This window comes from Planococcus citri, chromosome 4 (genome assembly GCF_950023065.1).
Source record: "Planococcus citri chromosome 4, ihPlaCitr1.1, whole genome shotgun sequence".
Classification (NCBI taxonomy): Eukaryota; Metazoa; Arthropoda; class Insecta; order Hemiptera; family Pseudococcidae; genus Planococcus; species Planococcus citri.
Window position 1 is genome coordinate 67,028,634 of NC_088680.1, and position 16,798 is coordinate 67,045,431.

Here is a 16,798-nt window from a genome sequence, read left to right on the forward strand (position 1 = left end):
AAATCGGTCTGGTTTTGAGTTCGAGTCTCTCGATTTTGGTTCCTCAGATTAGGAAAAATTTTGCAATTTGGAATTTCTCGTCATATAATGTGCAACTTTGTAGTTCACTTGTTCAGGACTCCTGCAGGTGACTGCTGCTTGGAGAAAATCTGTTTGAAAGATTTTTAAAGGCAATTTTGCGAGTAATTTCAAAAACATTCGCCAGAGATTTCAGAAATTCAAAGCTAAACTTAGATGGACAAGAAGGTCCAAAAAATAGCCGAAAGCTTCAAAACAATTCGAAACCCCCTGCAGTCGACTTCATAGGGTATTGAAATAGCCTGCAGAATGAATTTCGGCTTTCCAACTCCATTCGATGAAATTTTGTGGAAATTTCAAGTTTTTAAAATCTGCAAGAGGCTCTAGGAATTTTCAAAAAGTCGCTGGAGGCTCCAAAATGACTTGAATCCATCTGCAGTCGACTTAATAGCTTGTTGAAATTGAAGTGTAGAGTGAATTTCGGATTTCCAACTCCATTCGATGAAATTTTGTGGAAATTTCAAGTTTCAAAAATCTGCAGGAGGCTCTAGGAATTTTCAGAAAGTCGCTGGAGGCTCCAAAATAACTTGAATCCATCTGCAGTCGACTTAATTACATGTTGAAATTGAAGTGCAGAGTGAATTTCGGATTTCCAACTCTGTTCGGTAATATTTTATGAAAGTTTCAAGCATTGAAAATCTGCTGGAGGCTCCAGTAGTTTCCAAAAAGTCGCCGGAGGCTCCAAAACGACTTGAAATCTGCCTGCAATCGACTTCATAACGTATTGAAATTAGTTTACAGAATGAATTTCGGCTTTTCAACTCAATTTGATGATATTTAATTTTCAAAATCTACTGGAAGCTCCAAAAAAAATTTCAAAAGGTCGCTGGAGTCTCCAAAATGACTTGAAACCATCAGCAGTCGACTTAATAGGGTGTTTAAGTCGGAGTGCAGAGTGAATTTCAGATTTCCAACTCTGTTCGGTAATATTTTATGAAAGTTTCAAGCATTGAAAATCTCCTGGAGGCTCCAGTAGTTTCCAAAAAGTCGCCGGAGGCTCCAAAACGACTTGAAATCTGCCTGCAATCGACTTCATAACGTATTGAAATTAGTTTACAGAATGAATTTCGGCTTTTCAACTCAATTTGATGATATTTAATTTTCAAAATCTACTGGAAGCTCCAAAAAAAATGTTCAAAAGGTCGCTGGAGTCTCCAAAATGACTTGAACCCACCAGCAGTCGACTTAATAGGGTGTTTAAGTCGGAGTGCAGAGTGAATTTCAGATTTCCGACTTTGTTCGGTAATATTTTATGGAAGTTTCAAGCATTGAAAATTTGCTGGAGGCTCCAGTAGTTTCCAAAAAGTCGCTGGAGGCTCCAAAATGACTTGAAATTTACCTGCAATCGACTTCATAACGTATTGAAATTAGTTTACAGAATGAATTTCGGCTTTCCAACTCAATTTGATGAAATTTAAGTTTCAAAAATCTACTGGAAGCTCCAAAAAAATTTTCAAAAAGTCGATGGAGTCTCCAAAATAACTTGAACCCATCAGCAGTCGACTTAATAGGGTGTATAAGTCGGAGTGCAGAGTGAATTTCAGATTTCCAACTCTGTTCGGTAATATTTTATGGAAGTTTCAAGCATTGAAAATCTGCTGGAGGCTCCAGTAGTCTCCAAAAAGTCGCTGGAGGCTCCAAAACGACTTGAAATCTACCTGAAATCGACTTCATAAGGTATTGAAATTAGTTTACAGAATAAATTTCGGCTTTCCAACTCAATTTGATGAAATTTAAGTTTCAAAAATCTACCGGAAGCTCCATAATTTTTTTCAAAAAGTCGCTGGAGTCTCCAAAATGACTTGAACCCACCAGCAGTCGACTTAATAGGGTGTTTAAGTCGAAGTGCAGCGTAAATTTAGGATTTTCAATGTCCTTTGATGAAATTTTGTGGAAATTTTCAGGTTCAAAAATCTGCTGGAGGCTCCAGAACTGCTCAAAACGGTTTGAAACCAATTTCAATCGATTTTGCAGGTCTAAAAGAGGGTATATCTTGAAGTTCAGTTTTCTGGGTCAATTAGGTAAAATTTTGATTTTTTTCCTCATTTTTGGCCCAATTGATTTCAAAAGATTCGAAAAAATCTAAAAATGCACTTGAGCACTTGAAATTTTAGCTGGTGATTAATTTTTGCTTGCGCTTTCGATTTAGATTTGTCCAGTTCAGAAAATTTCGTGCGATTTCAAGTTGAAAAGCAAAATCTGTGATTTCGGCTGACCTGTCAATCAAAATGGTCTCCATTTTGTTGGCAGGGTTAAATTTTTTTTGGCAAGTTTGCTTTAAAATTTACCTTAGAATGTCTGCCTTCAAGAAAAAAGTTGTCTCAGAAAATCGTCGCGGAAGGGGATTTATGCTTCTTGAATTTAAAAAAAATTCTAAGTTATTGTGGAAAATTTTGAAAATTATTGAGCTGTGAATTTTTGGAAATTCAGATTTGTTTTTGAAATCAAAATTTGATTAAACTTGGTATTCATTTGCAAGTACTCAATTGGTGGATATTTTTAGTCATTATTTAGAATCCTGCGACGAAATTGTTGAATGCGATGTTCCATTTTGAAATCGAATGATTGGGTTATTGTGTGTGAAATTACTCTTTTTGGTAGAAATTCAACTTCACTGTTTTTCTTTACCTATCGAATTTCTACTTAGTTGTCAGATTACACGTCTTTAGACGAATTTTCATGCCTATTAACCATCACCTGAATGCTTTACACATTCAGTTTATAGGAATACATCACGTAGTTGCTTATCAAAATTTGATACTCACAGGTATATGTTTTGATAAAACCGTGTAATTCGATGCAATTTTCTCGACTGATAACGATAATGATAATGAGAAGTGATTTATTTTCGCTCTCGTTATTGATAAAGTTGTTTGTCCGTTATAACTTTTGTGTTACTCATCGACTTAATGATTCTTCGCAGTTCGAATGTGGGTTGAATTTATACTCATTTTATAACACTATTCTTCTTTCGTGTTGATTAAGATTGTGAGCATATTGGATTGTGGTACTTGAACAGGACATTAACCTAAACCAAGCTGAATTGAAATGAATATTCTTGATATCTGATTTGCCGACTGAGACTTGAGAGGCTTGGAATGGTCCGGAGAATGCTTTTAAATTTTTTCAGCATTTTTATAGTAATGCTGCGTTATTTTTTGGCGCTAAAAAAGTCAATGTGTCAACCAAATGTTGAAAAATGAAGTAAGAATTGTGGACAATGTTCTCAATAAGACGCGTAGGAGAAATTTCAAATCCTCAGGTGTTGACTCATAGTGGTGAGAGCTAAAAGCTTCAAAATTTGAAAAATTTGAAAAAAATTCAATTTTTTTTGTTGGAAATTGATAGAGTCTTGTAAAAAATGGTTGCCAAATAAACCTCAATGGGGAAATTTCACCCCTCTTCATCCTCGAATAAAAGCTCAACGTTTCAAAAATCAATTTTGAAAATGTTTATTTTTTTTGTTCAACTTGAATATGCTCTTTTGATGATCTTGGTATTCGCTTGTCATTACGTTTCAGCCATTTGAAAAGCTCCAAGCTCATTTTTGTGCAATTCAGGAGTTTTAAAAATGAAGGGTACTGGGAAAGAACGGCATAACTTGATTTTTTTCAATTTTTTTAAAATTCCATTTGGTTCATTTGAAAGTGCATGTCATAATGCATCAAATAGCATTAAAAAAAAGAAGTTATGCCGTTCTTTCCCTGTGCCCTTAAAATATCAACTTTTCTCTTTGAAACATGACACTTCGGTGATAATTTTTTTCAAGATAAGCTAATAAGTGTAATTAGAATTGACTATGGATAGTGGAGATTATTTTAAAGCCCAAAATTTGTCAAAAAACATTTTAAATTTGAGCTGAGCGCTCGTTGGAGGGGAAAGAGGTTATTTATTAATTTTGAAACTCGACATTTTTAGGTTTTTACGTGGTTTAGAAAAGAGATAGAAATTGACCTGAGCAAATTTGAGGGCAAAAGCTTCAAAAAAATTCGTATTTCGAGAAGTAAAACACAATGTGTTTTAAAAATTTAAATTTTGAAAATGAAAAGCAAACAGGCACGAGAGTAGTGAGAGCGAAAGCTAGTTTCAAGAAGTAGAAAAACGATGTTTTTCAAGGTGAAAAGTGTGTTTTTTTTGGTTTGAACATTTCTCAAAATTTCAATAGCCAATAGATTTTTATAAAAGATTGATCTTAATTTGAAAATGAAACACAGAGGATCGAGCGAAACGAGAGTAAAAAAATTCGAAAATTCGTGGGTATTTTGAGAGGTGAAAGACTATTTTTTTTTGCGATGAATTTATTTTTTACACCACAATTTTGAAATAAAATTTGAATATTTATACGTACTTGCACTTGCTTAAAAATTTTGATTTTGAAATAAAAAAAAATAATAAACTGGCCCGAGCGATGCGGGGGGAGGGGGGTGTCATTCCACGTCAATTCGACCAAGAAGTTGAAAGGAGGGGGGGTGGTTGGCGATTTTTTTTGAAATTTTCCCTGTGACCTTCTGAAGGGATGACCGATGGCGCAAATCGCAGCCCTTTAGCCCTTTTTTAAAGGCTGTTAGGGGGTATCAAAATGTTCTGTGAACTTGAAATATCATCCATTTCAGCAGTGGATTACTCGATAACCACGATACCTACCAAAATGGAACTTTTTCCAATAGTTAGGGGTTTTGAGAGGTTTTCTGGTGATATCATAAAAATCAGGGTTGCCACTTTTTTTTGTACGAAAAATTAGCTCGAAAAGTTTCAAAACGTAGTTTTCATGTCGTTCCGACTCTCAAAAATTCTGAAAAAAATATATTATGGACAACTTTTTATTGTGAACAACATATTAAAAACTTAGGATGGTACCATGTTGCAAAGTCGATTTAAAAAAATTCTAAGTTTGCGAAAAAATGCGATTTTTTGATTTAAAACATGAAAAAGAGTTTTGATAAGTGAAGTAGACCCAATTGACCCCTATTTTTACTTATCTGTTGAAAGTTGAAAAAACCCTTTCACTCGATTAAATGAACTCCTCACAAAAAAAATCAAAAATTCGAAAAGATTCAATTTTCAATTCCAAACATCAAAAAAAGTTTAAATTTATTCAGTTGTCTTATTTTGACCTCTTTCTGACGTATTTCATGAAAAAGTTGATAAAAATCACACTCACCAAAAAAATTGAAATTTGTTTATTTTTTGAATTTTGATTTTTTTGTGAGGAGTTCATTTCATCGAGTGAAAGGGTTTTTTCAACTTTTTCAACAGATACGTAAAAATAGGGGTCAAATGGGTCAACTTCACGTATCAAAACTTTTTATCATGTTTTGAATCAAAAAATCGCATTTTTTCTCAAACTTTTAATTTTTTTAAATCGACTTTGCAACATGGTGCCATCCCAATTTTTTAATATGTTGTTCAGCATGAAAAGTTGTCCATAACATTTTTTTCCAGAATTTTTGAGAGTCGGAACGATATGAAAACTACGTTTTGAAACTTTTGGAGCTAATTTTTTGTACGAAAAAAAGTGGCAACACTGATTTTCATGATATCATCAAAAAGCCTTTCAAAATCCCTAACTATGGGAAAAAGTTCCATTTTGGTAGGTATCGCGGTTATCGAGTAATCCTCTGCTGAAATAGATGATATTTTAGGTTCACTGAAAACTTTGACACCCCCTGGCTGCCTTTAAAAATGGGCCAGAGGGCTGCGATTTACGCCATTGGTCATCCCATCGGAAGGTTTTTCCACAGGAAAAATGTCAAAAAAATCGCCGAACCCCCTACCACTTCTTGATCGAATTGACGTGAAATGACCCTGATCTTTTGATTAGCTATGTATTAGAGAAGCTCCTAGTTCATTTTTATGCAATTCAGGAGTATTTGAGCAGAGTGCTCGTTGGAGGGGAAAGAAGTAAATTATTAATTTGGAAGCTTGACATTTTTTAGTTTTTACTTGTTATTGAGATATTGAAATCATGTGGCGATGTTTTCAAGCTCCATCAAATTTCAATAGAACTGACCCTCCTCCCTTTATTAGACCCACATCATGTTTTTTTCTCTTCGTTGTTAAACACGCTTTACTAAGCTCGTCAATATCAATAATTTGAGTGCTAATTTTCAGTTTTTTGACGCTGAAATACATTTATTTAGGAAGTATGCATTTAAAGTCTCTGCATTTTAAATTATGAATATTAATCATTATTGGTAATTAATTTTCAGTCCACTAATCAGCAATTGTATTTTGTTTTTTTGTTTCAGGTGAGTAAAAATTCATAATTGCGAGTAAGTTGATTGTTCTTGATTAATGTGAGAATTTATTATGAGAAAATACGTTAATTTAAATACGATTCAACTGAACATATTGCCTTACATAACTACGTATTAAGAACTGAAATTGACGTCATGTAGCAGTACACGACTTACTCAACGACGACTAAAACCTGTATGGTGATTCCCTTATTTTACACCCTTGAAAAAGTTACGGTTGAATCAAAGAAAACTCATTTTGAGGTAGTGAAAAAATCAAAAAAATTTATAAATTTTTTCACGTTTTTTGAATAATTCTCGTCATCCCCAAAGACTTTCGTCACATTGAGCAACGCTGAAGAATCTTATCAACCCCTTCCCTTTCCCTATTTTTTTATTTTGAATTTTTGTTTTTTCAATTTCCAAAGAGAAAGTTTTGGTTTCTCGTGCCCCTCTGAGTTCTGATCGACATACAACCATCAACTTACAAATCACTCGTGATCCACTCTTGTATTCTTTTGGGTGCTTTGAGTTTTCAAAATTATTTCATACACTTTTTTTAGAACTCGTACAGCTAAAAAATTCGACCCGCTTGTCGTAGTATAAAAGCAGGTACAACTTTTTACACAATAACAATGCATGAATATTTATTCGTAATGTATACGTATAATTGTATAAAAAAAGAAACAAAACTTATAATAATACCAGTAGATGCCTATACCATGAGGATTATGTCAAATGTGGGTATAATACATACATGTAGGTAAATAGGTAATAGGTATAGGTATTACGAAATGCTAAAATGAGTAATTCGACGTTCACGATTGAAAGGAAAAACAGTAGGGTAGGGTTAATTGCCCAATCGCGACGCGATGTATGGATATGATGAGAGTCTGAAAATGCATTATTCATGTAAAATTGTCATCGCGTCGACACCTCGAAACAAAGAAAATAACTAAAATAACTATCGACGATACGATTATCGGCTCAACGATGCGTGGTATGGAAGATATGGCGATAAGGATCGAGACAAATGAATGAGAAGAAAAAAAAACTAGATAAATTGGGTTAAAGATCAACGCGTCTGCCTTCACGGCTAATTAGACTCGGACGAGCAGATAGCCTTTAAAGCTCATCGCGAGTGCCACCGGCGGCGAAGAATATTTTATTCAATGACGGAGGAGAAGTGGAGCGGAAATTTCAGCAAAATAGTTCGCCCAATTAGCCGGAAGGGAAGACCAAACAATGCCGCTCAAGTTCAAGCATACGAAGACCTATAAGGCGTACGACGATTGTAGTAAGGTGACTGATGCTTGGGATATGGTAGCGGAGATCTCGGTTTCTCAATTTCCACCGGTTTATAGACCAGTCCGCTGAACAGGATGGTTTTCGTATCGAAATGATAAATGAAAAACATGAAAGGACGGTTCAAATAGAACGGAATAGTTTCGCTCAATGGAACGGGTAACGAAAGGGGTACGAAAGACAAGGTGGTCACTGCGGTGGCTATGGTGCCTTTTTCGTGGATTTCGATTTCGGCCGCGTGCACCACTTCGGATACTTTAACGTCCACGTTGGTGATCATATTGGTCAACTTGGCGTGCTCGAATAATGATTTTAGTCCGAGAGCGGAGAGATAGTCGTTGATTTTACGTTGCGATTTGAATTTGAATTGAGGTATTTTATAATGCACGTTCATACTGTCTTCGGTGGTTTCGTTGATCAAGTTACGTAGTTGGTCCGAGGTTAAATGCTGAGTCAGGTTTTTCAGCGTTTGGTTGGCGTAAGGTAGCACGAAGAACATCGATAGCTCGTTTCCGTAGTATTTTAAATTTATCGCTTCGTACTGTAAAGAAGGATTATTCGAGTATGGTACGTCTTTCTTGTGCGTCATCATGGGGATTTCGATTTCTTTTATGCCGGTGTTGAATTTCTCGCTGGAAAAATAAAGGAAAATGCTGATTAGTGAATATTCGTGTTCGATGTGCGTTAGTCTGGCATATGACATTAGGAGTAATTGCACCCCCCCCCCATCCTCCGGGACAACTTTTTTCTTAAAGGGGACATCCTAAGGAACATTTTAAAGCAAACTTGCCCGAAAAAAGTTGGCCTTACTTACAAAATGGCGGCCATTTTGATTGACAGGTCAGCCGAAATCGCAGATTTTGCGTTTCAACATAGGACTTGCACGAAATTTTTCAAACTTTACAAAAGTAGATCGGAAGATCATGCAAAAATTTATCATTTGTCAAAATTTCAAGTGCTAAAGTGCGTTTTTGGATTTTTGGTGAATTTTTAAAAATCCAATTTAGGCCAAAAATGAGGGAAAAAATCAAAATTTTACCAAATTGACCAAGAAAGCTGAAATTTGGGATATACCCTATTTTCGACATGCCAAATCGATTGGAAACTGTTTCAACCCGTTTTGAGCAGTTCTGGGGCCTCCAGCAGATTTTTGGAACTCGAAATTCCCACAAAATTCCATGAAATTGGAGTTGTAAAGCTGAAATTTATTGTGAAAACTAAATTCAATACGCTACGAAGTACTGCAGGTGAATTTCAAGTCGTTTTGGAGCCTCCAGCGACTTTTTGAAAATTTCTGAAGCCTCCAGCAGATTTTTGAAACTTTGAATTTTCACAAAATTTCATCAAATGGAAATGGAAAGTTTAAATTTACTCTACACTCCAATTTTAACACCCTCTGAAGACGACTTCAGGTGGGTTCAAGTCACTTTAGATCCTCTAGCAAGTTTTTTGAAAATTACTGGAACCTCCAGCAGATTTTTGAAACTTGAAATTTCTCCAAAATTTCATCAAACTGAGATGGAGAGTAGAAATTCATTCTGCAAACTAATTTTAATACGCTACGAAGTTGACTGCTGGTGGATTTCAAGTCATTTTGGAGCCTCCAGCGACTTTTTAAAAGGTTGTATGGATGGCGTTTTTTTTGGAAAATTGAAATTTCCTACAAGTAGCTGGAAGCTTCAAAACCATTTGAAACCACCAAGCTTGCTAAGTCCATTTGATCAATTAATGTTGCGAGAATTTCAAGTTTCAAAAATCTACTAGAGGCTCCAGTAATTTTCAAAAAAGTCGCTGGAGGCTCTAAAATGACTTGAACCCACCTGAAGTCGTCTTCAGAGGGTGTTAAAATTGGAGTGTAGAGTAAATTTCAGCTTTCCATCTTCATTTGATGAAATTTTGTGAAAATTCAAAGTTTCAAAAATCTGCTGGAGGCTTCAGAAATTTTCAAAAAGTCGCTGGAGGCTCCAAAACGACTTGAAATTCACCTGCAGTACTTCGTAGCGTATTAAAATTAGTTTTTAGAATAAATTTCAGCTTTACAACTCCAATTTGATGGAATTTTGTGGGAATTTCGAGTTTCAAAAATCTGCTGGAGGCTCCAGAACTACTCAAAACGGATTGAAACTGTTTTCAATCGATTTGACATGTCGAAAATAGGGTATATCCCAAATTTCAGCATTCTTGGTCAATTTGGTAAAATTTTGATTTTTTCCCTCATTTTTGGCCTAAATTGGATTTTCAAAAATTCACCAAAAATCGAAAAACGCACTTTAGCACTTGAAATTTTGACAGGTGATAAATTTTTGCATAATCTTTCGATCTACCTTTGTAAGGTTTGAAAAATTTCGTGCAAGTCCTATGTTGAAACGCAAAATCTGCGATTTCGGCTTACCTGTCAATCAAAATGGCCGCCATTTTGTAAGTAAGGCCAACTTTTTTGGGCAAGTTTGCTTTAAAATGTTCCTTAGGATGTCCCCTTTAAGAAAAAAATTGTCCCGGAGGATCGGCGGGGGGGGGGGGTGCAATTACTCCTATTGTCATATGACGGACTATTCTCAAAACACACATTTACTAAAGATTTTGCTCGAGTGAAAAAATCGTTCAAAAAATTCATATTTGAGCCCCCAAAAATCCAAAACAGAAAAGGAAAATAATCGGCAAAATTGGCATTTTCCCTCATTATCGGTCGGCAAATTTTCAGTCGAACCTCCTCCCCTCCCCTCTTGAAAACCCTCTATAAAGTTTCGTCTCTAGAAATGGGGCCAAATTATATTTGCACCAGGCCCACATTGGCTCTCGAATGCCCTGTGTAGGATTTCAACCAGATTTATTTAAAACCGGAGGTGTTTGTGGAAGGGAGATATGAGTTTTCAAAGAGGGGGGATTTTCAAAGAAATCGTGCTTTTCCCTTCATCCCATGTTCAGTTTATTTTGGGAAAAATGGCCCAGTTCCAAAATATAGTATTTCAGATTTTGTCTCGATCAATAGGCCATTGCCATGAAAATCTGAGATCATTTTTGGGTTCTGGGTGTTTTGAAAATTTTTTCTTCTTAAATATTTCCCATGAATTTTGCCCAAACATCGAAAGATATTATTTTTGAAACTAGGAAAATATTTTGTAACTCTGTTTTTGCCAATTTTGACAAATCAAGAAAAATTGGTAAAAACTTTCAATTTTTTTCATTTTTTTGAAATTTGCAAATTGATGAAAAAAGCACATAATTGTTTGTTGTCCAATTTGTTCAATTTTGAAAAAATCTCCGAAAATCATGAAAATGTGGAATGATACGTCGAATGTGAGTACGTACTTTGGGCCCAATGAATTTGAATGTTATTTTTTAAATTTATTTTAATCGTCACAATGATGAAATTAGTGTATCCCCAACAACGCAAAAAAATTTTGAACCGTAAGAAAAGGAATCTAAAGGGGTATTCAAAATACACCTGCAGTAAAAATGTCAAATGCTGGAATTCATTATTTTTCAATTTTTTGACATTTTTTCAAAATTCACGTTCGGTTAATTTTTTATTTTAAAAATATCAAAAATTTGTTCAAATAATGGACATGGCTGAAATTTGGTTTGTACCTGATTTTCGACTTCCCAAGTCGATTGATGATAATTTCAAATCGTGCTGGAGTTTCCAGTGGATTTTCGGATTTACCACTTTTTGAAAAAACGCTGTAAGTCGAGTGAATATAGAAATTCAGGACCTATAAACTCGAGTTTTCCATTCTTTATTACCCTTTCGATCGATTTAGGTACATAATTTTCAAATTTTTTGTTGTCAGTTTTAATCCAAAAAAAATTGGAAAATCCGAAAATTTGCTGGGGACTCCAGAACGATTCGAAACCATCACCAATTGATTCGGGAGGTCGAAAGTGGGATACGAACTGAATTTCCGCATTTAATATTCATATTTTGATCACATTTTTTTGAATTTTTTCCCCTTCAGAAATAAGCCAAAATTAAGTTCTTAAAAATTCTCCAGAAATCGAAAAAAAATTTAGCTCTTGGAATTTTTGCTGATTGTATACTTTGGGGTCATTTTTTGATTCCCTCTCCTCCTGGGCTACAAAGCAATTTTTACGAAATTGACCTTGAAATATTAAAATTTCACACCAATCAAACTTTTGAAGCCTCTCCCAAAAATATGAAAATTTTGAAATTGCAGCAACCCGAGCTCATCTAGTAAAAGCTGATGATGAACATTCAGAGGTGTATAGAATTGTCAAACTTACACCGCAGTGAGATGCTGAGGAAACTGATTCTGCCAAGATCCGCTGAAATATAAACTACTCGCGATCAGAATCATCGTGTCTACTGGCAATGGCACCGTGAACAAGCTCGGAATTCGTCCTTTGGTTTTATGCGAAATCCACCTATTGTACAAAGCAAACGTAGGTAACATTATGAGTGGATTTTGATTTTGAAGAATCAAATACGTAGGTACCTAATCCATTACGAAGAAAATAAAGTTGTAGCTTTACCTGTTGATGATCTCTGTAGCGTTACTTTCATGATCTTTGAAGTTCACAGTGGCTATGTCAGCTTTATAATAGGAACTAGCTTGATTTAAATATGCGACTTTGAAAGGCGTTCCGGTTTGAACGAAGATGCTGTCGGCTATGATGATTTCGGTTTTTCGCGAATTTTGGATTCGTTTCATAAGTTTTCCTACGTTTTCATGCACTGGTTGTAATCTGCGAAAAAGAAACGTGAAATTATTAGAAATGCGGTGTTTCTTGGATGAGAATTGTTTGCCATTTTTTTCCTGAGTTAATCTCGAAAAAAAGACTCATTTCTTGCTTGCTCAAATTTGTATTCTCTCGAAGAAAATTCCAAAAAATCTAATTTTTTCCTAAAAAGTACTTAAAAGTCTTGCTTTGTTGCCAGGAATTGTTAAAAATTGCCCAAAATAGAGAAAAGTCCTGCTTTTTTCGAAAAGTTGACAAAACTTCTCGCTTTTTAGCAAAATGCTGAAAAATCTCATTTTTTCCAAAAATTGTGATTTTTTGGTCAAAATTGCCATGTTTTGCTTTTTATTAAAAAATTGCAATATTGCTCAACTTTTTTGACAAAAATTTGCCCAACAGTCTTGCTTTTTGCTAAAATTGTCGAAGTCTCTCTCTTTAATAAAAAAATCTCGCTCTATCATTTTTCCCCAGAAAAATTACCCAAAAAGCCACACTTTTTGCCAACAAATTCTATAAAGTAGGGTAGGTCAGGTACCACTTTTTGCCAATATGTAACTCGAAAAAAGCCCTGCTATTTACAAAACTTGTCGAAATTTTGCATTTTTTTTCTGCTAAACATGGCTAAAGATCCAAGTTTTTTTCTGAAAAGAATTCCAAAAAATCTCGTTCTTTTTCAAAACTTGTCCTAATGTGTCGCTTTTTTTGCCAGAAATTGTAAAAATCTCACTTTGCCCAAAGTTTTTGAAAAAACAAACTTTTTATTACCAAAAACTTGTTTTGCAAAAATGTTTTTTTCGATGATTTTTTTCTACATCAAAATCTTTTATTTGTTTTACCACTTTCGGGACTCGTACTCGTTTACTTTCGAAGAATAAGTCAAGTCACTAAAGTTACTAAATAAAAGTAATTTACTTTTTCTGCGATTTTGGTTACCTACTAAAATTAGTTCTTTCTCAAATTAAGTATCGAAAATACATGTAATTTTTTTATTGCTTTTTAATGAAATTGTCAAAATCTACTCTTCTGCCAAAAATTTCGTCAGAATTTCTAAGTAGTCTCGTTTCTTGCTAAAAATCGTCACTTTTTGCGAAAAATTCAAGAAAGTGTTGATTTTTTTGAAAATTATACCCAAAAGTTCCACTTTTTTTCAAAAGAAATTCCAAAAACGTTTCACTTTTTAACCGGAAAATTGGTCAAAATACCAACATTTCTCTGTTTTTCTACAAAAAAATAAATAATAAAATAAAAAGTTATTCTTTTTCCCAAAGTTGTTTATTTGCCAAAAAAAAGTCTCGCTTTTTAACCTAAAATTTCCCAAAATTACAAAGAAAGCAAATCATACTTCTTGAAAAAAAATTCGAAAAATTTCTTTGCCTGACTCAAAAATTTCTGATTTTTGCTAAAATTGTCTATTTTTCCACCGCCTCCCCTCCTCTCCAAATTATTCAAAAGTTTCGCTTATTTGCCAGAATATTTCCAAAAAGTCCTACATTTTTAGTTTTTATTGAAACTGTCAAATTTCTTTTTACTTTTTTAAAAAAAATTGTCCCGAAGTCTCGCTTTTTTACCGGACTATACGATTCATTTTATTAAAATTGTCAGTCTCGTTTTATTGCTTGAAATTGCAAAAATCCTCTTTGTTGCCAAAAAATTTCAAAATGTCTCAATTTTTAATGAAAAGGTTTCAAAATAATTCAACCTTTTAGAATTAAATACCAAAACATTTTAATTCGTAATTCTGCAGTTTTTTTTACGACATTAAAATGTTTTGTCGCATTTTGTAACTTTCTTTGGTTACTTTTTGGTTGCTGTTTTGAGCTTTTTTGTTTGAAAAAAAATGAGTTTAAGCCCTAAAAACGCGATAAACAGATTTTCTCAAGTTCTGAAAATTAAATCAAACCTCATTCTATCTGTCTCAAGGGGGCTTTGGGAGCAATGATAGCAATTTTCCTTCTTTCCTAAAAATAACTTGGCAATCCCTCAAAATCCATTTACGCTTTAGATGAGCTTATGTTAATTTTTTTCTACTTGCCTTCTCTTTGAATTCTAGTCACAAACCATGAAACCATTGAAGCCAACTCAACCGCAGACTTCAAAAAATAACTGGTTTTGCTTCGAAGAATAAATTGCTCGTATAATTTAATTACCTAGATCGAAATACAAGTTAAGAAGATTCACTTTCGTTTTCAAAATTACTATTTTGGTATTTTTTGTACGCCTAATGTGTCTGTGCGGTTTGTGTACTAGCTTGACTGTTGAACAAAACTACGATTACAAGAATTGATGGGAATTCCTGCGGTAGGATGGACTCTCAGAGACGAAGACACGGACAGGTCAAAAGCAAAATAGTATTGGGCCTTGGAATGCTCTTTTCAAAGACGAGGAAACTGAAACCTTTCGAAATGCAAATGTCTTTATCAATTTTTGTTGTGAGACTTTTTTTAAATTAAATTCTGGAACTGGAAGAATCTTAGAACACCTGTTGAGGAATCATCGAACCAGTTTCAGAATTGGAATGATACTTCAGCGCTTTTTGTCCGAATTTGGGAAAGAATATAGGTTTACTTATGGTGATTTTTTTGAATGCCCTGTTCTGGCTTGGGTTGAACCAAATTGTTTACGACCTGTATTGGACTATTGAAAAATCAACTCCAAGAATTTATAGCTCTACAAACAAGTCTTTCAAAACACGAAAGGCACAATCGAGCTTCGCTGTCTCTGCAGTTGCCTAACAGACTAAATACACGGTAAAATAAATACCTACTCTTCTTTACTGGAAGGCAGTCCCAACACGGTTGAAATTTCATTCAGAGTATCGCCATCGGCTGCCAGATGAGTTAGAGCTAAAGCAGCGTAAATATTTATCGGCGAGAACAGAACGTTTTCTTCGGGGCCGGAATTTTTGTGAAATAATTCATTCAACTTGACTGTAAAATCGGTAATTCCATTTTCCAGTTTCTATAATGAACAAAATATAATCACGTAAGATGGAAATACGTACATCCGACTTTGGGAAATAATTTTAAAACCATCTTACCTGCTTGATGTTATCACCACCTAACGTTTGACTGGTTACTTGTATCGAGCCCAGTGTTGTTATCAACAAAGCAACAAGTACAAATTTCATGGCTGCTGCTGTCATTATTAGATACGAACGTGTGTATGTTTCGAACAGCGCGAATGAAGAAAACGAACTTAGAGGTACGAGCAGATGAGGTTTTCGAGTGCGAAATTGGTTTTTTCTTAAAAAGTCACATTTCCGGCGCGACTGGCGATCTCTTCGACTTCGACAAACAATCGAAATAAATAATGAAAAAGCAAACGAAAATGAGTAAATGTGGACAAACGCGTATTTATTATTTAAGCATAGTCTTATAGTACAATCAGCGGTGTTTTTGTTTTCGTCGAGTGTATATGAATGTATTATGTACATTTATGCTATGTGTATGTGTGTATTCTGGTTATTTGCGGACTGATAGGTATTAGGTACCTATACACAGGCACACGTCCTTCTCTTGGGTATGACTTGAAACCGGTTTCGAGTTTGTTGTAATTACCTACGTGTATGGGCGAGAATTTTTGTTATTCTTTTAACTTATATGCATATTACCATTACCGTGATGGAACTTATAGAAGATACACTCTTGTAGTATACATAAGATAATGTAAAGAGATGCATACCAACTTTATCGATGGTATTTGCTTGAGAAATGTGTGTGATTTGGTGTTAAGAGCAGAGCAACATAACTCTAGACCTATCTGTCTGGATACCTATAACCTTTGAAAGCTCGAATACGAAGGATTCGAGGACAATCCAGCAGATCTCAGCTGATCTGAATGCCCCTATCGATCTACCTGTGATGAAGGTGGAAGTCTACGAGATGTTCTCATGTCCAAAAATACGAATTTTTTTTCGATGATGCCATATGCGGGTTTTGACCAATATTATTTGTTTTTCATTTTAATAAATATACCGGTACAGGTATCTATCTGGGTAAATGTCCATGATTATGTAGGTACCTAGGTACATGTTCAGTTGTTCGAGTAGAGTACGTCGTAATATGAACTATGATTCTGGCGAAGGACAATTGACGTCCCACAGTACCCAAAAATGAGTATTTCGCGCTTCATTGAAGCTGCCTCGCGTCGTTCGCGCCACGCTTTTGATACCTGATAATGACATATTAATGGTGACGTGTTGATAACGCCACCTTGAAAGTGAGAGTGATGATGACGCAGACATCAATGGGGAAATACGAGTACACCCGTATGCCAATTCAAGTTTACCTACATATATATATATATTTTTTTTTTTGGAAGCCATTGATACTTCTGCCTATCTTGTTTGTTTTATAGAAGGGCATCCATATTTGAGGAATAATAAATTTTTGCGACAGGTTATTTGCGAAATGTATTGTACATATTTGAACGTTTGGTTTGCACCAAATACAGCGTATATTTGCTAATATTTTTCCGTTCCT

At 34.7% G+C, this 16,798-nt stretch overlaps 1 protein-coding gene across 1 annotated transcript; it reads right to left on the reverse strand.

Annotated features, from left to right (window-relative positions):
* Positions 1-6,933: 6,933 nt before the first annotated feature.
* Positions 6,934-15,798, reverse strand: LOC135845010 (leukocyte elastase inhibitor-like). The gene is made up of 5 exons (XM_065363443.1): positions 15,355-15,798; positions 15,082-15,275; positions 12,111-12,323; positions 11,862-12,002; positions 6,934-8,251 (listed from the first exon to the last, which is right to left on the reverse strand). Exons 1-5 carry the CDS (start codon positions 15,748-15,750, stop codon positions 7,573-7,575), a joined length of 1,623 nt encoding a protein of 540 aa, XP_065219515.1. The 5' UTR covers positions 15,751-15,798; the 3' UTR covers positions 6,934-7,572.
* Positions 15,799-16,798: the final 1,000 nt, after the last annotated feature.

Bases quoted from the DNA above. Each gene is read 5' to 3' on its own strand.
- LOC135845010 (XM_065363443.1), bottom strand. From the start codon at position 15,750: ATGTACATAATACATTCATATACACTCGACGAAAACAAAAACACCGCT. The intron at 15,276-15,354 runs GTAAGATGGTTT...TGTTCATTATAG, and splicing joins GTGGTGATAACATCAAGCAG to AAACTGGAAAATGGAATTAC. The intron at 8,252-11,861 runs GTAAGTTTGACA...TTATTTTTCCAG, and splicing joins CCTCAGCATCTCACTGCGGT to CGAGAAATTCAACACCGGCA.